Source organism: Epinephelus moara, chromosome 13 (assembly GCF_006386435.1).
Source record: "Epinephelus moara isolate mb chromosome 13, YSFRI_EMoa_1.0, whole genome shotgun sequence".
Lineage (NCBI taxonomy): Eukaryota > Metazoa > Chordata > Actinopteri > Perciformes > Serranidae > Epinephelus > Epinephelus moara.
Window position 1 is genome coordinate 32,786,439 of NC_065518.1, and position 26,008 is coordinate 32,812,446.

General features: G+C 41.3%; 1 protein-coding gene across 1 annotated transcript in view; it reads left to right on the forward strand.

Annotated features, from left to right (window-relative positions):
- rfng (RFNG O-fucosylpeptide 3-beta-N-acetylglucosaminyltransferase) overlaps positions 1-25,523 on the forward strand; it is a 31,263-nt gene extending 5,740 nt beyond the window's left edge. Inside the window, exons 2-9 of the mRNA XM_050059170.1 lie at positions 2,688-3,260; positions 12,460-12,508; positions 14,051-14,153; positions 14,332-14,485; positions 14,652-14,737; positions 16,402-16,567; positions 16,947-17,032; positions 20,879-25,523. Of these exons, the coding sequence (XP_049915127.1) occupies positions 2,754-3,260; positions 12,460-12,508; positions 14,051-14,153; positions 14,332-14,485; positions 14,652-14,737; positions 16,402-16,567; positions 16,947-17,032; positions 20,879-20,954 (1,227 nt within the window). The 5' untranslated portion in view covers positions 2,688-2,753 and the 3' untranslated portion in view covers positions 20,955-25,523. The remainder of the gene's footprint in view (positions 1-2,687; positions 3,261-12,459; positions 12,509-14,050; positions 14,154-14,331; positions 14,486-14,651; positions 14,738-16,401; positions 16,568-16,946; positions 17,033-20,878) is intronic.
- Positions 25,524-26,008: the final 485 nt, after the last annotated feature.

A 26,008-nucleotide genomic window follows, 5' to 3' on the forward strand; every position in this document is an offset into this window, starting at 1 on the left:
TTATTATTATTATTATTATTATTATTATTATTATTGGGTTTTATAAGAGTGGGCTACAATGAGTACCGGGCCATCAAATCACAGCATCCGCAGTGAGAGGACACGGAATTGTTAGAATTTCAGTGTATCAAAAGACAGTATGTAATGTGAGGGGCATTTCTCGTAGTCATGAACCTACAGAGAGTTATCAGCTGAATCTGCAGCTCCCCTCAACTTTACAGAGCTTCATAGTGAGTTTCAGCTCATTGTTTAGCTGGGCTTTTATTGTGAAGAAGCTATCAAAAAGCAGGAATGGAGCATAAAACTTCTCCCTGTCTTTGTAGTGACAGGTTGACCCTGTATAATTTATTCATGACATGTGGTTTCTTTAAAAAAAAAAAAAAATCTGAATTTGTATCACAGGAGCTCTCTCCACTACTCAGGCAGGCCTACCGTGTGCAATGACTGTATGTAAGAATGGATACAAGCCCAAAGAATCAGAATCAGAATCAGAAATACTTTATTGATCCCCGAGGGGAAATTATTTATGTTACAGGTGCTCCTTGCAAGAGAGGAAAGATACGTGAAAATATAAGAAATTTAAACAATAGTATTTACAAATATATAGTTAAATAAACAGGAATTATTAACAAACATAAACGTAAATAAATATATATATATATATATATATATATATATATATATAAATATATATACATATATATATTGTAAACTGAACAAGATTATTTACACAAACAGAATATATACAGTCAGGGTGAATGGGGTTATTGCACAAGTTAAATTAAATTATTGCAGTGTGTGAAAAAGTCTCAGGGCCACTCAGAGGGAGGAGTTGTACAGTTTGATGGCCACAGGCAGGAATGATTTCCTGTGGCGCTCAGTGGTACATCTTGGTGGTATGAGTCTCCCACTGAAAGTACTCTTGTGCCTGACCAGCACATGGTGGAGTGGGTGTGAGACATTGTCCAAGATAGTTCGTAGCTTAGACAGCATCCTCCTCTCTGACACCACCATCAGAGAGTCACACTCCATTCCCACAACGTCACTGGCCTTGCGGATCAGTTTGTTGAGTCTGTTGGCGTCCGCCACCCTCAGCCTGCTGCCCCAGCACACAACAGCATAGAGGATAGCACTGGCCACGGAAGGAACACTGCTCAGCCTTGCAGCCATTTTTTCCCCTAAAGCATTTTCCCCACAGGCCACCATTTTAAAAGGGAGGTTTGTAAAACTTTTGAAAGAACACCTTGGGCTGCAAACAAGGTCAACTTTGACTCTTACTAGTATTATTTGTTTTTATCCCTGGAGGTTTTATATTTCTTAGACTTTCCTGGAGCCTAGAACAGCAAATTAAAAATGGCTGACATCATCAGTAAAGTCTGTGGGCCAAGCAGGAACTATGGGCGGGGCCAGTGGGAGAAACACTGCTGCACATATTCAGTGGCCCGCATACTGTGGAAAAACACATGGAAGCTAAAAACCTTTTTCTGGGGTACGCGCCAGCCGAGCAACTCCATTGGAATGAATAGGCGCCATCTTGGGATTAAGTATCTAGATATGGTTATAAATCTAAGGATGGACAACGTGTCTCCACTTTCTCCTACTGAACAAAAATGAAGCGAAAAATAAATATAGGGATGCTGAAGTCTTGCGCTACTGATGCCATTTGAAGCTGTCTGCACAGAAGCGATCTTCCGCCCTTACATCTGTCCAACAAATCACAAGCAGCGCCATTGAACGCAAGCTCACAGATTGACACATATGTCAATCATGACAGAAACCATCTGTGGGAAAAAAGTATTTAATGATTTTTTAGTTTGGCCTTTGTCCCATCCGCTAACATTGAGGGAACAGGGTTTATGACATATAATGCATCCAGCCACTACGAAGTGAACAAGATGTTTTGGCTTTACTATTGGGGAGCTTTGGTATCGTCCATTTTAATTATACAGACTGTGGTCATGGAACTTGCATCTGCACCATAGACTGTATAAAATTATGGCTGTAGTCACCATGACATCACCCAGTGGTTAAAAAGCCTCAAGTTTGGCATTTTGGCTGTCACTATCTTGGATTTTTGGAGCCAGAGGTATCCATATTTACTATTTACTATTTTTACCCTAGTCCTAGCTGCTAGTTTGGTTATCACGATGCATTTACAGCAATGGTTAACTATGATAATGCTAATGCTAATGCTAATTTTTGCTAGCAAAAAAAAATAGGTCAAAACCATTAAAACAAGATGTATTTATCAGAAAAACAGAACATCAAACTCCTTTGAGGGTCTTTTAGTACAACGCTGAACAAGAATTTTTAGATGACCAAAATGTAACCATTAACTGAAAACACACTGAAATAGCAACAGCTACTGCTACACCTGTATTCTGTAAATCTGGTGTCACACCATGGTCAAGTTACCTAACTAACATTGTTGCAGTAGTAGCGACTTGTCAACAAACAGCACTCACCTTTCATTCATAATGCCCACGCCCTTAGTTATGCAGAACTTTAACCCTCAATAATTTTTAAATTATATAAAACTTCAAACTTGGCTTCATTTTTCAGCCCCAGAGGTTGCTACTCGCTCTGCTCTCTCTGCTGAAGTTAGAACAATATGTTATTGAGGTGCTGAATAAATCCTAAGAATATGAACATGCTTCCTCATTTAATCTTCCCCTTTTTCTGTGCAGGATTCCATGTGATGGTGTGAGGATGGGACAGGGTGGTGCTGGAAGTGACTGCAGCCCTGGAGGCTGATGAACCCGCTCCATTGGCCAGTCAGGATGCACATAGCCTCAGTGGGTGTCAGCAAGTTCTGCTTCCTGTTTTCTCTTGCATTCTGTGCCCTCCTGCTTTTGCTCATCCCCAACCTCCAGCCCCCAGCGCGCCAGGTCGACCTGCCTCAGCCCCGACCCCAAGTCAGACCCGTGCAGGCAGGCCCATCACACCATGTCGGGGTTCCAGCAGTGTCTGTCCACACAGGGGAAACACGCTCTGCCACAGAGCTAAACAGAAGCTCAGCAGGGCAGGGGAGATCCATCAAGACTGAAGGTAGTAGGAATGATATCATTAGTCCCAAAAGGGGGATGGATTCTGAAAGAGGAGCTCTGTCTGGAGGAAAGGGTGGTAGACTTTCAGGGTCTAGATCACGGGACCTGTTAGAGTTAAAGGACATTTTTATTGCAGTAAAGACTACCAGGAAGTATCACAAGTCCAGATTGGAGCTGCTGATTCAGACCTGGATTTCCCAAGCTATAGAACAGGTGAGAACTGGAGTTTGTTACCGTTTTTGGCTGGACCGCAGCATGTGAGGCCAGCCCTATTAATGCGTGAGTGCATGAGTGAGTGAGTGAGTGAGTGAGTGAGTGAGTGGCCCCTTTTACACTGCTGGATTTTTTGGCGAATGTTGGGCCGTTTTGCAGGCAAGCTGCGAGTGTTAAGACACACAAAGCCGAATTGGCGAGTTTAGTTGGGTTAACATATTGTCACACACTGAGCTACACGTTTTGTTGCTAACGCCCCCCATTGCCCCGAAAAAGGCACATGCTGTATGAACAAAAGTAGGAAGGCGGCATTTCGCTGCACTCCCCGATTTTCTTTAAATACTGCCAATGCTGAACGAAGACTGATTGGGCTTTCCTGCAAATTTGCACAATTCCTATTTTAAAAGAGTGAGTGAGTGAGTGAGTGAGTGATGATGAAGTTAAACCATTGGTTGGAGTAAGTTATTACTTAAGTGTTGGTGTTTCCCCATTAGCTGTTTTTTGTTTTTTTGTTGGCTGATTAAGCTGTGGACGCTGACAGCAGGGTCCTGCACAGGTCAATTTTTGAAAACCCACACCTGCTCATACACGTAAAGCTCAGACATAATGACTAATAAGTAATAAGTTGGTCTGGTACTAAGTCAAATGAACAAACAATATTTGTTTGTACATTTTCTGTAGACACTATTACATTAGCATAAAAGCATAGTGGCATTAACAATCTAGCTAGCTAGGGCCAGCCCCAGTCAAAATGGCAGTTTTTGATGGAGTAAGGATCAGCCCAGCAGTTCGTTTAAAGAACAGCTGTGTCTGTATGACTCAAGCCTTAAATTTATTTAAATGTTTACTTACTAATACATGTTATAATGTCAGAACCACAGAGGGTCAGATATGAGGAGAGGGTGGAAACCAGACAGGGATTGAAACTGAAGTGAATATTACGTGTCACAGTGTTGGAACGGGTGCCTCCACAATGACAAATTCTGCTTTTGGTATTTGGCACTGACACAACATTTCACAAAATATCATTATCGGTGGAACTTGGCTCTGATAGTGGCTGCTGGCTTCACAGTTTCCACCAGCCACAAGGGAAGGTGCATTCCACACTGGAGTGGGGTGAAGAGGAGAGGGTTGTGTTGAATGCAGAAAAATGGAGTTTACCAGCGGGTACAGCTCAATTCAGTCAAGGGTAAGCAAAAGTCATGGCCAAAGTCTGTGACTGAGTATATGCCACCGCTTCCTGTTTCACATTATAAGTCCTTGTTGCATAAAGTAATCTTACGTTTCATACATGGTACAGCCATATCCAAGGTTTTGATCTGACCTTGTCTTGTTAGATGTAGCTGTAACAGACTTGTGCTCACTGTAGAGCTGGACTATCCTGAAAAATATGAGTCATCATTTGAGTCATTTATCAAGCAAAATATTTAGATTAGAAGGTTCAGCTTCTCAAGTTTTTTTTTTATGCCTCTGTGCCAGCAGTAGCCGTGCCCAGAGACATTATAGACCTGTTTCCACTGAGCAGTACGGTATGGTATGGTACAGTTCAGTTTGGTATGCTTTTTTTTCCGTTTCCACTGTGAAAAGTTGTGGATGGTACCAATAGAACCGCCCCATACCATTACCATTTTTGGTACCCTTCCTGTTGGTGTACTTAGCACACAGATCTGGTACTAAAGGGAGGAGCTGTGAACACTGCAGTCTGTTGATTGGTCAGTAGCGCACAGTCACTCTGCCCAGGGCTGAGTTGCGGCTGGTTTTGAAGCAGAAGCCACTGTTCGTATCGTGGAGAGTTTAATTAGTAGACTGTATCTATAAAATGAAAGGATATTTTGCTGCCTCTTACAGCAGCTGGAGTCGGAGGAAAAAATAACTTCATTCACTGGGCCGACTGCCGGGGTTTTTAAGGTGGAACATTAACTTGTAATGTTACTTAATGCACGAGCTGATGACATGACTCAATCAACACACCTTAGATATTCCATATGACAACTTTGACCATTACTTTAGTTTTTATATGACATACACTTTTAGTAATGAGTGGATGTTTAAGCGTTTATATGTATTAATGTTGGCCAGGTTATGTGAACTGCATTCTAATCCTTACTCGGAGAAAAAAAAGAGGGTCCTGTAGCATTGAGCTCCAGCAACACTAAACCCCTGAGCTTGCTTGAGAAGGAGTAAATATACAAACCTGCTATTTTTGAATATCCCATGGAGAGAGAATCTTAATGCAGCCTGTTCTGTTTTGTTCTGAAAATGTGGGCGTGCAGCCTCGTTCTGTGGATGATAAACAAGGTGCAGACTTTCATCTGTGTCACAGATAATGAGGAAATACAGTGAGGGCTGGACGGAGCAATGAGTGACAACAACCCCGTCCACATTTAAGAGTACTGTTTGCAGTGGAAACACTAGGGTCTAGGTATCATGTCTGAAGGGTACTTTCAGTTCAAAGGTACCATACCGAAAATGTTTGGTGGAAACTGGGCTTATGTTTATGTAGTCAGTGTGCACGTACATCTGCCCCATCCTTGTGAATGAGATATCTCAAGAACGCCTAAAGAGAATTCCTTCAAACTTGGCACAAATGTCTAATAGGACTCAACAATAAACTTATTTGTTTTTAGGAGTCAAAGGGCAAGGTCACTGTGACCTTGTCTGTCTCATCCTTTGAACATTTTGAGGGAATTTCTTCAACTTTAAATTTGACACAAGCATCCACTTGGACTCAGTGATGTACTTGATTAGTTTTTAGTGGTGAAAGGTCAAGGTTGCTGTGACTAAATCTGTCTCAGTCTTGTGAACATGATATCTCAAAAACACCTTGAGGGAATTTCCTCAAATTTGGCACAAACATTTACTTGGACTCAATGATGACCTGATTAGATTTTGGTGGTCTAAGGTCAAAATCACTGTGACCTTGTCTGTCTCATTCTTGTGAATGTGGTATCTCAAGAACACCTTAAGAGAATTTCTTGACATAAATGTCTAATTGGACTGAAGAATAAACTGATTAGAATTTTGTGGTCGAAGGTCAAGGTCACTGTGACCGCACAAAATATGTTTTTGGCCATATCTATCTATTATTCAATGTCATATCTCTGGAACAGGAGGGGAGATAATTGGTCAGATACTGAACTGGTGACACTCATTTTGGGTGTCCATCTTGAGTCTGTGGTGTATCTCCCTCTTGAGCTTACAGTTTGTATCTGTGTATTTGTAACGATTGTAACTGTGATTCAAAGTTTGACTTAATATGATTTTGGCTTTGGCTCAAAAGGATTTGATTTTTTTACCTGTTCACAAATTAAGGTCTGAAGAAAAAAAAAAAAAAAAACCTCTTCAAATTTTATCAAGCAATACTGCAGAACATTATGTCTGCTGCACCAGTGACAGTCAACAGTCCCAGCGATGCACTGGGTAACATTTTAGCTTGTTATCCAAGGAGAATACATTATCATTGAAATGCTGCTGGCTGAGTATTGATTACCTCTGTTCCAGGGTCAGTGTCATCCATCTCACTCTAGCATTTTCATGGGCACATGCCCTTGTGAACTACAGTGAGCCAGAGCTTCAGAATTTGCATTGCATAGCATTATATCATTTTGCAACACATATATCCAAAGTAACTTTAATGTAGGAACACGTGCAAACCCTTAGGGCCGCTGGTTTATGGCAAAAATCATTATCATGATTATTTTTGCACTAGATTGCGATTACGATTACGGTATGTAACAGGATTACTCATTCACCTAAGGCTCTCTTTACGTCATCTTGGCTCAAGGTGAAAAAAACATGCCACAGCCCGGCTGATAGTGAGTTGGGCTTTTAGGGACGGGTGAAAAGGCAACATTGTAAAGGAAAGGCTGTAAATAAAACGTATGAGTTATATTAAAATTCACACATTGTACATTTGTCATAAACAGGGAAAGTAATTATAGAGACCCAAACTGTCTTTTGTACCAGGCTGTAAACATGTTTATTTCTGTTGTAAAGTTGGACATTTTTACAGGGGGGACTATGGAGATTGACAGGCTTCTGGAACCAGCCTCAAGTGGCCAGACAAAAACTGCGATTTTCTGCACTTCCATGTTGGCTTCAATTTTCAGCCACATAGGTTGCCGCTCAACCACGGAGCTTAATTTAGGCGGTTAATCAAAAATCCATTCAAACAACCCATTGACTTTGAGACAAGGGAACCAGGAGTGAAAAAATGCTAACTCGTTTCCAGGTTTTAAGATTCACTGGTGCACCACTTTGTTGGTTTTCTGCTATGTATAGTTCAATCTTACACCTCTTTATCTTTTTAAAGGTTAACTTAATCAAATTTAACCAGCTCTGTCATCACAGTGTGGGCTCTGTGTGCAGATGAATAGTGTTTGGCTTTCCTTTGTGCCGCAAGCAACTGAAGCTCCCCACTCATATACTGGCAGACTTTGATAAGGTGTTTCATATACGTAACTTGGTGAACTTTTTGCGACAGATGGGTGGGGAGTTCCAGGCACTTGCAGCACGAGAGGAATGCAAACACTGTTCATCTGCACACACTGACAATATTGTGATGACATAGAGCTGGTTGAAAATTGGTAAAGCTCCCCTTTAATGTACATAACTAGAAGTTGCAGTCTTAAATTCTAGCTAGCATACAACTTGACATTATTTCAACACAAAATAAATCACATTTATTTGCAGCTCCCAGTCCAAAACCCCACCTTTAGACATGCATTGCTAAATTCTGTGGTTATGAAATATAATCACCCTTCATAATCCCTGTTACCCAAGAGCTGAACCATCCAAACTGGCTGCCAGGGGTGTGGTACATGAGCTGAAAGCTCTCTATAATGATTCATCAGTTGTGATCATAAAAGATATCAGCTGCATGCAGGGCACATCATTGAATAAATAATCAGCTGTCATATAAACACATTCCTTTTGCATGTAGCAGCTCCTGTGGTGACAGAGTGAGGTGAGACACAGAGAGCAGCGGGGCTTCACGACCATGTGGAGTCCACCAGTTTATGTTGGGATTTAGGCTTCTACAGTGATGTTACTGCTAATGGATTTGGCTGTTGCCTGCACACACCCTGTTGTCTGTCCGTTAGTTTGTGTGGTTTATAGGGTGTTGCCGTATCACCATCAGATTCCTCTGTGATGCCGTTAGAGGTTGTCCTCTTTGGCATTTAGTGGAACCACAGGACATTTATCAGAAAGTAAATCTTGCATCTGCTTTGTCAGAATCTCCTCTATTGAATCAAGTTGTTTATAGGTTGTTTGTAGAAGTATTCTGCAGTTTAAACAGACAGCTGGGTTACTGCAGTGTGTAAGTTGGATCAGCGTAGCGCAGTTTTAAACCACGGTCTTATTTTAGTGAAATGAGTTGCTCATACTCGTGCAAAGTCATGTCCTTTCCTAAATCTACTGCTGCTGGGCTATATGGGTCCCTAACGTATTCATTCATTAGTTAATTTTCCGTAACCACTTACCCTGTGGTTCGTGGGGGGCTGAAGCCTATCCCAGCTGACATTGGGCGAGAGGTGGGGTACACCCTGGACAAGTCACCAGACTATTACGGGGCTGACACTTAGAGACAGACAATCATTCACACTCACATTCACACCTACGGCCAATTTAGAGTCACCAATGAACCTAGAACCCAGAGAGAACCCACACTGACAGGGGGAGAAAACGCAGACTCCGCACAGGTGGGATCCCCTACCCTAGGGTTCAAACCCCTCACCCTGGGTTAAAATCAGGAACCCTCTTGCTGTGAGGCAACCTTTGCAGATGTCCACACAGTCAGTACAATTACATGACAGTAGAGAACATTGATTTGTTTTGTTAGTCTGACTGAAATTGTACCAGATCAAATTTCTCAAATTCAGACTAACACACCCGGATAATGCAAGTGGGAGTTCAATTACTCCTGCATGTATACAGTCAAGTGGACCCAAACTGGTGCAGGTGCTCTGCAAATGCTCCACAGTCAGTACGTTTACATGCACAGTTTAATTCCACTTTAAATCGGAATGAAAGGCCATTCCGATTAAAAGTGGTCATGTAAACAGTCATTCCGATTGAAAAACGGTCATTCCGTTTGAAAATTAAATCCGATTAAAGGGGGTGGTTTAATCCGTTTGTCATTCCGAATGAAAGAATTTTGTGTGCATGTATACACTCATTCCTCTTAAAATTCATTCCGGTCTTTCTGCGCATGCTCGTTTCCTTGCCCTTCTGGCGTGATGACATATATAGCGCGCATAGCAACGGGCTGCATAGCAACAGGCTGAGATAGAGCAGTCGGACTTGTTGCACTCACCGGTTTCCATTCNTCATTCGGAATGAATATTTCCCATGTAAGCTACCTGGAAAAACTTTAATTCCGAATGATTTCATTCAGATTTATTTCATTCCGAATGAGAAGCTATCATGTAACCGTAGCCAGTGTCTGCACCAGGTTTTGACCAGAAAGTAAAAATAGCATTAAATGCATTACAGAAGTAGAGAAGAAAAAGAATTAGTCATCTGTACAGCATGTATGAAATGCACAGAGCTGTCAAGTTGTACACCATGGTACCAACTTACCACAAGCTTACTGTAGTTAACTTGTTTGTCGATTGTTTGGTCTGTGATGTAATAGGTCAACCGGAAAAAGGTCCAATGCTAACAAGCTGAAAGGGGGCATATTGCCACCTATCATTGCAGAGTCAGACATACTTCTGACAATAAATCTATTCTCCTCCCGTACTTTCAAGATTCAAGACAACTTTATTAATCCCTTAAAGGGCAATTTCATTTGACAGCTCGCACAACAACACACACACAACACGTAGAACATAGAAAGAAAATTGACAGCTGTGTGCAAATTCTGTTAGATGCCATGATGAATAACATTAAAAATGTGGAGAAAGAAAAAAAGAAAAGGAAAAAAAAAACACACCAATAAATACGTTCATTAAAATATGTGCATACTAGGACAAGGACAATTAAAAAAAATTAATCAAAGAAATCAAATTAAAAAGTGTAGTTGAGCTACAACCGTAGCTCGACTTTACTGTGCATGTAAATTTACTGACTTAGAATTTGTTTTACTCTAGACTGGTAAAAAAAAAAAAAAAAAAAAATTCTACACTCAAACTTTTTAGCTGCAATTAAAGATTATTTTTCTTATTGATTAATCAGCCTTTTTTTTTTTTTTTACTTCTAGATAAATTGTTTGGTCTATAAAATGTCAGAAAGTTGTGAAAAATTGATGTCAAAACCAAACATTAGCAATTCACTATCACATACAATGAAGAAAAACAATCATTCCTCACGCTTTAGAAGCTGCAACTATACATTTTTTGGTATTCTCTTTTGGAAGCATTTTGCCCTTTTAATTGACAGATGGCAGTGTAAAGGCACAATGCCAAATCAGGGGAGAGAGAGAGGCTGGCTCCAACTTTGTGTTTAGGCTATGCGGCATGCCCTGTAACCACTTGGCTTCCAAGGCACTCAGAATCTTTGGTATTTTTGCTTGAAAAATGGCTTAACCGATTGCTTCAGCCATATTTTTGAGCAGTTGGATGTTGCAAGAAATCAGGTTTAGTCTGCAGCTGACAGAAAAATGGGCCGAATGGAAAAGTCATTGATAGTCGGCCAGCTAACTGGCAAGTTTTGATATATCAAGGTTTTTCACACAAAGTCAAAAGTGAATGAGGAAAAGCTCTGGTTCAAAGTAAAGTTAAAGGATCCATCACAGAAAGCACTGTGACCAGCTCTGTATCGAGAGCTATTAAAGCAATTAGTAAGTCCCAGTGCTGGACAAAGAGCCTCAGTGTGCAGAGAAGGAGTTTTAACCGCAGAAACACTCCGGCCCACTTCACCCCGAAATGTCCCAGTCAGAGGGGATGGAGGAGTTCCAGTTGAGTTTGTGCTCCCAGTATCAACAGCTCAGCTCATACTGGCTCTGCTGTAAAAGAGCTCCACTGTGAGTCTGTTCTGTGTTAGCTGTCAACTGTAACTGATCGCATACTATCAGGGACTGGCGGGCGTTACACACCTGTTGGCCATTTTATTTTACTGCTCCTAGGTCAGTAAAGTCTGCCCCCTGTGTTTACAACCACCTGTAAAATTAAAAGCTGCTTTAATGTAAATATGTTGGTGTTGCTGTGTGGAGATTCTTCACATAAAGAGACAGATAATGGTTATTTAATAGAAGCCTGAGGTCAAGTCAAATGAGCCTTTTGACTGTGGCATTTGATGGTGTGTGAGAGTTAAAGCCTGCCTGCCTGCCTGCAGGGCTCTGAAGAGGCTGAGCATGCCTGTCACCGCCTGCTGTCCACTGTACATGACCAACCTTCCATATACACATCTGCGGAAAACACTTCATTATCAGAGGCTCTTAAATAAACTGGAATCTAGATAGAATGAGTGATGCTCATTGATTGACATGTCAGTCAGCACTTTACTGTCAATGCAGCAGGTAAACTTCCTGTTGTTTGTCTGTAAAAACTAAATTCAACTACCATAAATCTTTAAATAGCCTAGTCCCAATTAAACGCCCAGTCCCTTTTACTAGCGTGGTGTGGCTACACATCTGACAAATAAAGGCCTGTCTCAGTTAGATGCATGGTCTGGTTGCCAAGCAGTTAATTTTTATAGAAGTTCTTTGGATGTATAAAACAGGTTGTTGGCTACCCACTTGAGCTAACGTTAGTCAGCTGTTTCGAACACATAAAAACATAAATGTTTTAACTTTTGTCAATACGGAAATGCTACATATTGTTAGCTCGGTTAGATTCTCCACAATTCAATCGTTCAGTTTATTTTACTGAAACTATGAGCAGCAAAGAAGACAGTAATTAATTGAGATTTACCAGCCTGGTAAACAAGAGTGATGAAAAAAGTGGTGACTCCCTACATTACCTCTAAAGGAGTCTGTGGTTTCTACAGCATGTCTGTTTGTTAAAGTGCTCTCAGTTTAAACACAGAGAGGTAATGGGAAATGTGCTCTTCCTTTACTTCTCTTTTGTTTTTAACTGTGTTTGGCACTATTGTGCGTTTGTCTGGGTCTCATTTTCGCTCCATCTTTGCTCTGGTCCTCATCTACAGGGGAAAACAATGGAGCTCTTCATTGTGTCCTAGTAGGAGAGCATGAATGTGAGTTGTATTTATGTGCTTGCACTTACACTTTTTGATAGTGTGTCTTTATCTGTTTCAGACCTATGTATTTACTGATGGTGAGGACAAGGAGCTGCGGATGAGAACAGGTAAGAAGCTGGACAGTTCTCATAGGAAATAAAAGCTGAATAAGATGAGCAAAATGATAAGAATAGAATAAAGTTAAGAGTTGTCATTGGAAATAATTGTTAAAGTGTTTCCTCATTTGTTTTGTGTAACCATATTATGTTGTCACCCAGCAAATCTAAATAAACCTTACTAAACCTTTCTTGCAATCAAGGAACCCATTGCATCCCTAACCCCCCTTTTTTTTAACATTTTGGGCATGCAAGGCAATTAAATTTGACCAATTGTGCATAACAGTATCTGGGCCAAACTGAGACATTAGGTATTTTATTGCACAAAGGCAGTTTTTATGTATAGAGAGTGGTGCAGAGATTACTTTTTTTTCAGCCTTCCTCTAAGTTAGTGGCACCCTACTTCTCCAGCCAATGGGATTTTTACCATTGGAATTAGGATTATTGCAGACAGTAAGCTCTGTTGCAAACAAATGTTTATGGTACCTACACGTTTTGTTCAGCAAGATAACGTTAGGGGTAGTTAGGGGGTAGTGCAGGCACAGCAGTTGCACTGGGGTGCGTGAGGAAAAGGGGCCCACTTACAATATGTAGGGCAGAAATTGGGGCCTTGTGGGTAATTCAGATTGCCACCTTGGATACATCATTGTATTTTGAAAAAAATCACATTAGATAAAAAAAAATGGTGCCATTTGCTAGACTATTGAAAAGGCAAACCCATCCCCATCATGGTTTTCTTTTGTGTTTTTTTGTAAAACAGTCAGTAGCAAAATGTGTTCTTCCTGGGTTAGTGTCAGAGAACAGCAGAATCACTGTAGTGAACATTAATAAGAGAGAGAGAGAGAGAGACAGAGAGATAATTCAGCTGGCACTGGTGTATAGGCACAGAGAAAAAAGAGTATTGAAACTATTTCAAATAATCAGAATTGATATGTATCAATAAATCAGTATTTTGTCAACACTACTGTGGCCACATGGTGGCATGTACACAGAGAACAGGAGGGGACCAAGAGTCCATCCCTGTGGCACACCACTTGTTAAAGGAGCTGATGATGGAACATAATCACTTATGCCACAGACACCAAATGTTTAAGCTGACAAATAAGATTTAAAGATGAAGAATTGAAAAATATATATAAAGACAAACCATTGGTGTAGTTTAACAGGTTGAGGAATATGTGTAGGTGCACATTGCAAGGTTATCCTGTCATTAGAGAGTTTCAGACTGTAAGTCTGACGTATGTCAATTTGTATTTTAGGCATATTATTATCTGATGTAAGGATATGCTGTAGATTACAGGAAGATGTACAGATGTACATCCTCTTATGAAGAATTGTGTCATAGTGTTTTAATGTGCAGTATCTGTTTTGTAGTGTATGTTTCAGCAGATGGAAGAAGGTTAACATATTTGATGTACAGTATCTCCAGAGCTCATGTTCTGTATGTGAATCATCTGCTACCAGCATATAAAATACACAGGTGTAGGCACAGTAAGAAACTATCCACAGCAGCATGGAGCTGAACCGTGCTGTCCTCTGCTGTCTCTTTCCCAGGAGTGAACCTCATCAACACTAACTGCTCAGCAGCTCACACCCGACAGGCTCTGTGCTGCAAGATGTCTGTGGAGTACGATAAATTCATCGAGTCCCAGAAGAAGTGAGTGAAAAATGAACATACAGCAGGGATGCAGTAAATGGTTAATTAACCGGTTTGACCATGATATGTCCAGGAGATTACAAGACACCATCATATATTCACCCAAAGGAACAGTGCTGACTGTGTGTGTGTGTGTGTGTGTGTGTGTGTGTGTGTGTGTGTGTGTGTGTGTGTGTAGGTGGTTTTGCCATGTGGATGATGATAACTACGTGATCCTGCCAAGCCTGCTGCGGCTGCTCTCTTCCTATCACCACAGCCAGGATGTGTACCTGGGCCGGCCCAGTCTGGATCATCCTATAGAGGCTGCAGAGAGGGTCAAGAGTGACGGATCGGTCAGTCTGCTGCTTCCATCTTATTAGGATGTTCTGGCTGCATTAACTGATAAATATAGCAGTGAGCAATAAGACAGATCCAGGCTTCAGAGTGTTTCAGAAACAGCAAGTTTTTTCTTCAGACTATAACTACCTCAACAGCTGGATGATCTTTGTCTCTTTTTAGGTGTCTGTCAAGTTCTGGTTTGCCACAGGCGGAGCAGGTTTCTGTATCAGCAGAGGCCTGGCACTGAAAATGAGCCCATGGGCTAGGTAGGTCATGGACAATCTTTGAAGTGATTGAAACTGTGTTACCTTTTGAAGTCAGGGTTTTCACTTTACTGCAGTTTGTGGTAGAAAAACAACATTTACATGTACAGTAGGTGAAGAGCCACCCTGTCTAAAGCTCCAAGTAGCTAAAGAATGTTTAGATGAAGAACCTCTCTAACAAAGTATTTAACTAACCCTCAGAGAATCTGCCCAGACCTATTGTAATCATTTCCTGTTTTAATGTGTAGATGGAGACAGAAATAATCACAGTTAGTTTAAATGAGTCCGGCAGGCCCTTCAGGGTCATTGCAGTTAACAAGCCATCACTTAAAGTTTCTCCTGCATTTCTCAGTGCTGTGATAGCAGTCTCTGCACAAATAACATAGTCTGTGGCGCTCTCATTAACAGCTTTCTGAAGGGACGTCCGCTCCGTGTATAGACTGTAGAGCTTAGACTGGGCCCAAAAAATCCAGCCCGACCCCACCTGAGCCCTTGCATGTTATGTCCGAACCCGGCCCGGCCTGTCCCTTAACTGTAATTACGACCCGGTTTAAACCTGACATTTTTTTTAGGATACAAACATGGACATTGAAGGCTGAATCTCATCTTTCTTTCCATGGCAAGCCTTCGTCATGTGCTTCTTAAGTGTCGAGGTCCCCATCTTTTTGCTGTCATATACCAGCATCGTGCTGCACTTGGTACACTCGACGAAGCCAACACAAGCTTTCACCATCAACAACTCACATGTGCGCGGCCAGTGGCGCCGTCAAGGGGGGGCCACGCAACAGAGCCTTAGAGCTCTTTTTCAAAAAAATCAAGAAAAATAAAGTGCTCTCAGCCAGGCTGCAAACTGTGCCATTAGATTAGGCTATAGTTGTGTATATAGTTGCGCTACAGTTGTGTAGTGAACAAATAGTGTATTTATAAAAACATTCAGTTTGAAGTAGTCATAATTTCACATTTCAAATCCCCATTTAATTGGACTACTTTCCTTGTCCCAATATACAAGCCCGGGAGGAGACTTGATTTATGGACCGAAGTATGTCCAACTCTGCTATTATAGGTGGCGATATGACCCCTTTCAGCTCGTCAGTAGTGGACCTTTTTCTGGTTGACCAATTACGTCACAGACCAATCAACAAACAAGTTAGCTACAGTTAGCATGAACTCTCCTTGTCTGTCCAAAAAAGCACGGCTCTGGATATAGATTTCACCATGTTGTTGTTTTTCTTCTGACACACACTGAATGCTATTTGACTTCCGGGTCAAAGCCTGGGGTGAAAACTGTGGAGCATGCGCAGAGTGCCAAGGCCAGTTTGGGTCTGATTGACTGTATACATGCAGGAGTAATTCGACTCCCAATCACATTATCTGGGTGTGTTTGTCCGACTTTGAGAAATTCCATTTAGTACAATTTCAGTTAGACTAACATGTTTACATGGATTTTAAATGTTCAGTTTTAGTCAGACTAACACAATAAAACTATTTTATCTAATGTCATTAGAATGTACTGAGTGTAAGCAGTGTAAAAATGTAAGTCATTATTGTCAACTCACTCAAGTGGAAAGTGATTTGAGAGATGGCTGCTGTCAACAGCTGCTGTGAAAGTGCCGTGAAAACACACTTTGACAGGCTTTGTAGGCTGAACCTCTGTCACCTGGTTTCAGTTTGGGGAATTTCATCAGCACAGCGGAGAAGATCCGACTACCAGACGACTGCACCATTGGCTACATCATCGAAGCGCTGCTGGAGGTGACCCTAACACACACACACCTCTTCCACTCTCACCTGGAGAACCTGCAGAAGCTGCCCACTGACACTGTGCTGGAGCAGGTGAGTGTGTGTGTGTGTGTGTGTGTGTGTGTGTGTGTGTGTGTGTGTGTGTGTGTGTGTGTGTGTGTGTGTGTGTGTGTGTGTGTTTCGGTGTGTGTGTGTGTGTGTGTGTGTGTGTGTGTGTGTGTGTGTGTGTGTGTGTGTGTGTGTTTCAGTGTTGGTCTGTAATCCCTTCCATTGAAATCAGTTCATTACATTAATGAATTGTTGTCACTGAATAATGTTGAAAGACTGAATACTCGCTACATGCACTTTCATATAACGATGTATCAAATAAGCATCTAAAATATGTGTATTGTTAGTGTTTTCCTGTGCCCCTTTCATCACCTACTCTGCACTGATGCTGAACGGTGTATATTTTTGTTTGTTCTGGTGACAGGTCACTCTGAGCTTCGGAGGCTTTGAAAACAGAAGAAATGTGGTCAGCATTGTTGGAGGCTTTTCACTGGCTGAGGACCCCACAAGGTAAGGCTCTGTTCAGCATTTAACATCACATACTGTGTGTCTGAGTCTTCAGACTAGTGTTAAAGCATTATACTGAGACAAATACAGCTGCAGTTACATAGACAATATTTCTCCAAACCAATTGAAATCATTCTAATTAGAGATTCCACCTGAACTGGATGCTAAAGTGATCTGATAAGATCTGTATCTAAATGCCCCAAAGTATTTAATAACAATATAACTTCGACTTGTGTAAAGTGGTTCCATCCACTGTGAAGGGTCTAATCTGCCAGAAATATAAGAGAAGGTTTTTTCCAACCTTAAATGAAGAAATGAAGAAATTAAGTATAGAAGGACAAGAAGTCATGCAGCCTGTTAATATAGTTTAGCAGCAACTTAAGCAAACTTAAGTGTAATCCAGGTTATTTTCTGTAGCTACAAATTACAGATGTCCCCTAAACGATTCTTATGCAGGCTACTAGGGCTGGGCGATATAACGACTATGTACAATATGTTGATACATTTTCAAGCAAGATATAGATTTACACAGTACCATTTATATTGATATAGGGTCAAGTTGCGTTACATAACACTGTTCTTTTAAAAAGCCATGCCACTGTGCATCTCTTCTCACTCACGCTCTCCACACACCTCCACCCCACTCACTCAGTCACAAGTCACAAGCAACACTAAGAGAGATAGAGTGCTGCTACTCTGTTCAATCTGTTTGTTAATTAGTCTGCAGTTTGTTAATTAGTCTGCAGTGCACGAGCTACACTAAATAAGATAAGATAAGAAGAGATAAGATAAGATCCACCTTTATTGATCCCACAATTGAGAAATTCCAGTGTTACAGTTGAGAATCAAAATGTGAGATGAAATTACCGCACTAGCACACGTGCAGTCGTCCCGCACAGTAATAGAGATGCATTGATTTTGTGTCTTCTCCTGTCCCGCAGGAGAAAACACATCATTTTATAAGCTATTAATAAAGAGATTCATGGGGTTGTTTGTTTCTTTTCCCTGGCCTGCATGTCTTTTGATGCACTGGTCAGGAATAGCGCTCCTATTTCGTTGTTTTCATTTAGTTTTTAATGAAATAAAGGCTGTTTCATATTCTACTCTCCTCCTCTGTATTTTATTTATTTTTCTATCACGAAGTGATTGAGGTTAAGGTCTCTTTTCTAAGAGAGACCTGAATAAGAAACATTAATGAGATAAAGATAAAGCCTATGCTCAATAACACCGGCATCATCACGCCTCTTTATGTAATTAACAAATAGCAACGAGAGTAGGCTGTGAGTGGCTCAAATAACACTAATAAATAACATAAATTACTTGGCCATAATATTGCTGTGGAGCAAGAGAATGTTGCTGACCGACTGTGGTCCCAATCCCGTGCGTCTCTCTTCCAAGATGCGCCCACAGACACTAAAGGCCTGCTCTGTAGGCGCACTGGATGCGGGGATACTGAAGATGAAACACGCCAGCTTTGAGAGCGCTGGGAAGTAGAGGGCTCAGTGCGCCTTCAGACCTTGTTTGAGCTTCTTTTCCACATCATTTGTTAACTCCATCCTGTCGCTATAGGCTATATCCCGATCCCGTAGTGTTTTTTTTAGCCGCCCGTTCCCGCCTGCAGCAAAGTTCAAACCGCCCGCTCCCGCAAGATTTGGGTTGGGTCCCATGGGACCCGGCGGGGCCCAATCCCAATGCAGCCCTCTAAGTAGACGTATGACTAATAATAACAGCAGCAGTGGGAGGCATCAGGCAGGACCACGGCAGCAGCACAACCACGTCACACTATCCAGGCACAGCAGCGATATGAGTTAACCTGCGAGAAGCCGAGTTAGTGACATGCAGTACGGCCGAGTGAGCGAGATGCAGTAACAGGACATGAGTGTTAGCAAAGGAGAAAGAGCGAGAGAAGGAGAGAAGGTGCCCGGTGTATTATGGGCGGTCCCCCGGCAGACTAGGCCTATGTCAGCCTAACTAGGGGCTGGGACAAGGCAAGCCTGAGCCTGCCCTAACTATAAGCTTTATCAAAAAGAAAAGTCCTAAGTCTAGTCTTAAATGTGGAGACGGTGTCTGCCTCCCAGACCGTAACAGGAAGATGATTCCACAGGAGAGGAGCCTGATAGCTGAAGGCTCTGGCTCCTGATCTACTTCTGGAGACTTTAGGGACCACGAGTAACCCTGCATTCTCAGTGCACAGTGTTCTGGTGGGATAATAGGGCACTATGAGCTCTCTTAGATATGACGGAGCTTGACCATTTAGAGCTTTATAAGTTAGGAGAAGGACTTTAAATTCAATTCTGGATTTTACAGGGAGCCAGTGCAGAGAAGCTAAAACAGGAGAAGTAAATAAATAAAAGATTAAAATCATTTTCCAGCACAAGATTCATTTAAAAGGACATGGAAAAAGACTTATTAACACCCCCACAAAGATTTTTGTTTCAGACAGGTCTACTTGATACCTTTATACACTGAACAAAAATCTAAACGCAACACTTTTGTTTTTGCTCCCATTTTTCATGAGCTGAACTCAAAGATCTAAAACATTTTCTATACACACAAAAGACCATTTCCCTCAAATATCGGCGTATACGATAGCGTGTTCCAGTTCCTGCCAATATCCAGCAACTTCGCACAGCCATTGAAGAGGAGTGGACCAACATTCCACAGGCCACAATCAACAACCTGATCAACTCTATGCGAAGGAGATGTGTTGCACTGCGTGAGGCAAATGGTGGTCACACCAGATACTGACTGGTTTTCTGACCCCCCCAATAAAGCAAAACTGCACATTTCAGAGTGGTCTTTTATTGTGGCCAGCCTAAGGCACACCTGTGCAATAATCATGCTGTCTAATCAGCATCTTGATATGCCACACCTGTAAGGTGGGATGGATTATCTCGGCAAAGGAGAAGTGCTCACTAACACAGATTTAGACAGATTTGTGAACAATATTTGAGGGAAATGGTCTTTTGTGTGTATAGAAAATGTTTTAGATCTTTGAGTTCAGCTCATGAAAAGTGGGAGCAAAAACAAAAGTGTTGCGTTTATATTTTTGTTCAGTGTACTTATTTTATAGTTTTGTGTCCTGTAATGCAAACCTTAAAATCTCTGTAGCCACAGTGCTATGTGCAAAAAGTTAACGTACAGCCTTGCTATTTGTTTTATGTCATTTTCTATTTACATGTTGTGCGGCTGCATATTTTCAAACAGGGGAATAAAATCCCTGTCTTCCATTTTATTTTGAACACAGTCTGTTAAAAGTCATGTTAAAAGTGTTATTGATATCTCAAATGTGGCTTTGACTGACAACATGTTGTCCATTTCATAGAAAATACCAAGATGTATATCACATATCGCCATTCAGCTTCTAAATACAGAGATATGAATTTGCCCAGCCCTACAGGTCACTGTTACTGATAGCAATAGACATTTGTTATGTCCAGTGACTCTTTAATTCAGCCTGTAGCAACAGTATTACACAAGGCTAGTGTTTCAAAATCAAAAAATACATTAATTAATCAGAGCACTGACATGAGAATATAGCACTAACAGAGTGCTTCATTAGAGCTGAACGGCATGGACCAAAGCAGGAACAACAGACCAAGACCAAAAGTAATCAAAGGGATCCACATGTTTTGCCACAAGTGGAGAGAAGTTAGGGAGATAGGGTTTTTTGTCAAGTCAGGACACATCAGAATCGATGACAAAAGCCTGATTGGGACATACTGAAAATAGCTATTGCTGTTTGATTATTTTATTAAAGCTTGTACTCTGAGAAACACTGAACTCTTGGAGTTTGCCCTTGTGAGAGAAGTAAATGTGTCTGTGATGCTCTTCTCTTCCATCCTGCAGGTTTAAGACAGTCCACTGTCTTCTGTATCCAGATACTGACTGGTGTCCAAAGCTGGAACGTCGCCACAGAAACTGAAAACCACTGTTTTTATCCTGCAGTACTGATACCTGCTAAAAATGTATTCCACTGCTTCACCCTGCCATGTTTGGATCAACCCTCGATCAAGCTGGAAAAATATGTCATGTCACACATCATTTGGTGGATGTCTCTGTCCAAAGCAGTCTCACCTCATACTTCATTAATGCACAGCGCTAGTGGTAGTGCAACCCTCAGAGGCAGAGTCTTTCAATAGGCAACATTTATATAATTCATCAAGTCAATCTAAAAAGGTGGAGCCAAAGGACAACTTTTTCTGGCTACAACAGCATGACAGTGAGTAAGGGGCCGTACACATGCCGCGTCTTTAACCACTTGGCGAATGCAAGGTTGGGCAGTGGGGGCTACTCTTGTGCTTAATCTGTGCCAACTGCACGGAGGCAGGTTTCTAAGTGCTAAGCTAAGTTGCTAAGCTTACCAAAAATCCTGGGAGCTTATCTTCTTCCAGGCATTGTTTTATAAGTGTGTATTAGGCCAAAAATATTGTCCATGGGACAGATGTAAAGCTCTGTATAGCCCTGCACTTAAATAATTAACTTCTGCTCCATATTTGCCACAGACTGATACATATGGAAGAAGGGAACGATATCTGCTGGCTGTGATTGGTTGTTCCTTGTCAAATGACATGCAGTGCATGCTGCCACCTTCCAAAAGTTGAACTCTGTTTATCTCAGGGCACAGCCGTTGTGCCTATATAGTAACGCACCTAGCTAGTAACCTAGTCTACCAGTGTTGTGTCAAAACAAATTTGCTGATGAAAATAATTAAGAGTGCATATTTACAGTTAAGGCTTTTGCACACTGAGTCGTCTTTTTTTGCTTTTTCATCCAAAATTGTAGCACATTTAAAAAATAGATTAAATCTTATGTTGTCTCAATCGTGTTTGCGCTAACTATGAAACTTTCATCTGTCATTAAACTTTTCAGAACAGGTTAGATTTTCTACTTTTTTTCACATCCGTCAAAAGCCTTTAGACTAAATAAAATAGAAACAGGGTGTGCAGTATCATTTCATAACTCAGGTAGGTTGCTTTCAATAAGTCAGACAGTAATACTGAGGGGAATGATGATGAGGAGGAGGAGAATGTAATAAAGGATGAAGGCTGCACAGAAAGAGAGAGACAATGTGGAGACAGAGAGGGAGGACAGCTCAGCCTCTTCAGGCAACTGTGGTGCCAAATGCAAGACAGAGAAAGTGGTGACAGTCAGGGAGGGAGCTCCATCAGAGAGATGCAAGAGAGCAAATGTGTCTTTTCATTTTGTTTCGTATTGCACATTTTCTCAACAATCAGTCTGCAGACATGTGCAAGGTTTCAGTATGTAAAAAAAATTGAATGACTGATTTTAAAAAAACGCATCCAATAAAACCCAGCAGACATCCAGAGGGAGCTCGGAGTAGAGCCACTGCACCTTGGCGTCGATAGGGGTCAGTTGAGGTGGTTTGGGTATCTGATCAGGATGCGTCCTGGTTGCCTCCCATTATAGGTGTTCAGGCACTTCTTCCTACTGGTTGGAGGCCCCGGGGCAGACCCAGAACATGCTGGAGGGATTACATATCTCATCTGGCCTGGGAACTCCGTGGGATCCCCCAGGAGGAGCTACAAAGTGTCGCTGGTGAGAAGGACTGTCTGGGGTGCTTTGCTTGGCCTGCTGCCCCCGCAACCCGGCCCCGGATAAGCGGATGAAAATTAATGGATGGATGGATAAAAAAAAAAAAAAACCTGACTCAGTGTGCAAAGGCGTTTAGAGTGCCACATTTCTACTAGTTTCCAGCTTTCCTATTTCCTGTTTTTATCATTTGTTCAGTGAAGGAAATATCCGACTATTTGGCCCCATTCCCTGTGGTTTAAGTTTACCAGTATAAAAAAAGTCACTGAATTGACGCTGTGTTCCATTTACCTCGGAAGTGGAGGTCGGAGCTGGGAATGACATCACATCCAAGTAGATTGTGTTCCAGTACAAGTTTGAAAACCAAGATGTTGTTAGCAGTACCAGTTCAAGCAATGCCAGTTGACAACAACGCACTACACTGTATTATACAAACAGCGTAGCAACAGGTCCACCGAGAGAAGCTGGACAGTACTGTGTGTATGACTGTTTATAAGACACAAATAAGGCAGAAGTGCTAATAAACAGTATATTACTATAGCTTTCTCTACTGAATATGCAGTGAGCAGCCATATGGGATTTTCAGGTCAGAGTTAGTGAGGTTCCTCCGACTTTCTAAGTTGGAAATCTGACTTCAGGGGGCGTTCGGGTTAAAATTTCTGAGTGGGAACTCAGAAATCCTGACTCCCCAGTATGAATGGAACACACAAATAGTTTCTTCCCAAATGTTCATATTTGCAGATGGCTAAATGGTGCTCTGAAGTCTACTGGCTCTTTGGTTCAACCAATTATAACGTCTACAAAAAAATAGTTCAGGAACTCCATTCTGCATGTCAGTGGCACTGAGCAGAGAACCACTTCAGACAAATGCTACGGTATGTGAAGAACCTACTCTGCTTCTTAGGGCATAGATGTTTGAGCATTAAATAAAAGGCCCACAAACCACTGACTCTTACTGTAAGTCACCTCTCTATTCTGTCACTGTTGACATGTTACCCCAAAGTCAATATAAAACCAAGGTCATTTCTTTACAATGAATGATTGTTGAGGTACTTTTAAGAGTCTGGTTAAAATATGTTGAATTTATCATAATTCTTTGGTCTCAAACATGAATTGAACTGATTTTTGATTTGAAGGTTTGAATGCTGCATGGGCACACATTTATTTCAATGTGTTGTTATTGATGTGATGCCCTCCGATTCTCAGCCAAATACCTTCTCCTTGTATTAGCCTATTTCTAACTGGCCCATCTTTATGGTTTTGCACTACTTTGAACTTGTTACTTCCTGTCGGTTACTGATTGTAGTTCCGTTTTTCAGTGTTGGTGTAAATATGAGTGAACTTCATGATGTATTCTTTCTTTGCATAGGTTGTAGTTTTTGTTCTACATACGCTTCTTTAATGCAGTGATACTGTAGAGGCAGATATAATGAGTTTGTTGGAGTTAGTGGAGCCGAAGATAACTCAGCTACATTGCACTGAAATTTGGTGCAGATATTATTTGCCCCCAAAGAGTGTTGCTAATAATTTTAGTTTGGCGCTGCCAGCAGGACAAATTTCTCTGTTGACTACCTTGGTTCATAAGGTTTCACACTGCAAAAAAATGCCCTATCAAATTTAAGTGAAAAGTTTTTTAGATGAGCATTCTTTTTGTTGAAAAAAGCAAATATGGCTGCCAGTGCAGTAAGTGAATTTCATTTAATGGGATTTCTTAAAGGGACAGTTCACCCCAAAATCAAAAATTCATATTTTTCTTCTGACCTGTAGTACTGTTTATTAGTCTAGATAGTTTTGGTGTGAGTTGCCCAGTGTTGGAGATATCAGCCGTAGAGATGTCACGCCAAAACTATCTAGAGTTATAAATAGCACTGCAGGCAATAGGAGAAATATGTGTTATTGGTTTATGGGTGACCTGTCCTTTTAAAATAATTTAGGATGCCAGCTACCAGATATATTCAAATAAAATTACAAGTGAATTAATAAATACCAGAAGATTAAATGACCTAAAATAAGATTAGTTATATACTTGTTTCCAGAAAACTTACCGGCAAGACCCGATTGCCATTCAACACAACCTATATGACCTTCAAGTTGGTAGGCATGTGTGCTCAGATATTTTTTAGCAAATGTTAGCATGATAGCGCTCTTAACTGGTATACTGAACAGTGGTGTAGTGGTAGTTGTTGAGGTGGGTGCACTGCCAGGTAGATGGTGGTTACCAAGGACAAAGTGGGTATAGTCTCCTATATATTCCAATGGCTTTTTGGCTGAAAGGTGGGTATACGTTAAGCAGACAGAAAAAGAGGTGGATATACCCTGTATACCTGTGTACACCTTTCACAACACTGCTGAATATTGGAAAGATACCTGCAAAACATCAGCATGTGTTCGCATTTAGCACAAGCATCAATTTGTCCAAGTACAGCCTCAGAGTTGTGTCTAGCGAATCCAGTAAAAAAGTTCTGTAAAGATGCTTTTGCTAAAAATGAAATGAAGAAAAGCCTTACTTTCCACAGCCATGCTATAGTTTTCAAGTATGCCAGTTAGTCTGCTGACCCCCCAAACTATAAATGCTCATGATAAAATGGAAAAAGAAGTTCTTGTAGACAACATTTAAACTTAGATATCCAGACCTCCGGTCCTTCCTTAGACTTCAGGTTTCCCAGTTTGCTCACTTTTTCTTTGATAAACAGATTCTTTGGCTCCAGCCACTCCATTCACACCAACCAGCAACAGTATTTCTGCCTGTAAACAGTACTTGTGTAAAACACTCATCTACCTTTTTGCACACAAGCAAAGAATCCAAAATCCAGAGCATGTGTTCCACTGCAGGTCAGTGGCAGAGAGTGAGTGAGAGAGTGAGTGAGTGTTTTTGTGAACCCCTTACCGCTGATGTATTATTGTGTTGTTTCAATAACAATAAAACCATTCTGCATTGTCATCTGTTTCACTGTTCATTGTTGAATTTCTACCATACTGCAGAGTTGATATGTGCATCTGTTTTGTTTGGGATCATTGAACAGAATACTATGTATCCATACCATTGCTTGAGCAGTATTGTGGTTATTGCTAAGTTAATGACATAATTCATGACAGGAATGAAATAGCTGTCAGATTTATAGGAGTGTGTTTCCCATCTCCTCTGGGGAGCCGCCTCTCTGTAAGCAGTTAAAATCCTGTTTGACAAGCAGATGAGCTCACTGAGCAAAACACTGAAATACATGTGTGATTAAATTAAGCTGATTCGGTGCCAAGGGACTCTCTGCTCCTATATCACTGCCTGGGTGGATGTGGATGAAGAAAAGGCTACACCTAAGGGTGTGTGTGTGTGTATACATAGTTGTGTGTGTGTCTGTAAGGTCTGAGTAATTCAGAGATTATCATGTGTGTCAGGGTGGGGGCTGTGATGAGTTTCTGTATTCAGAG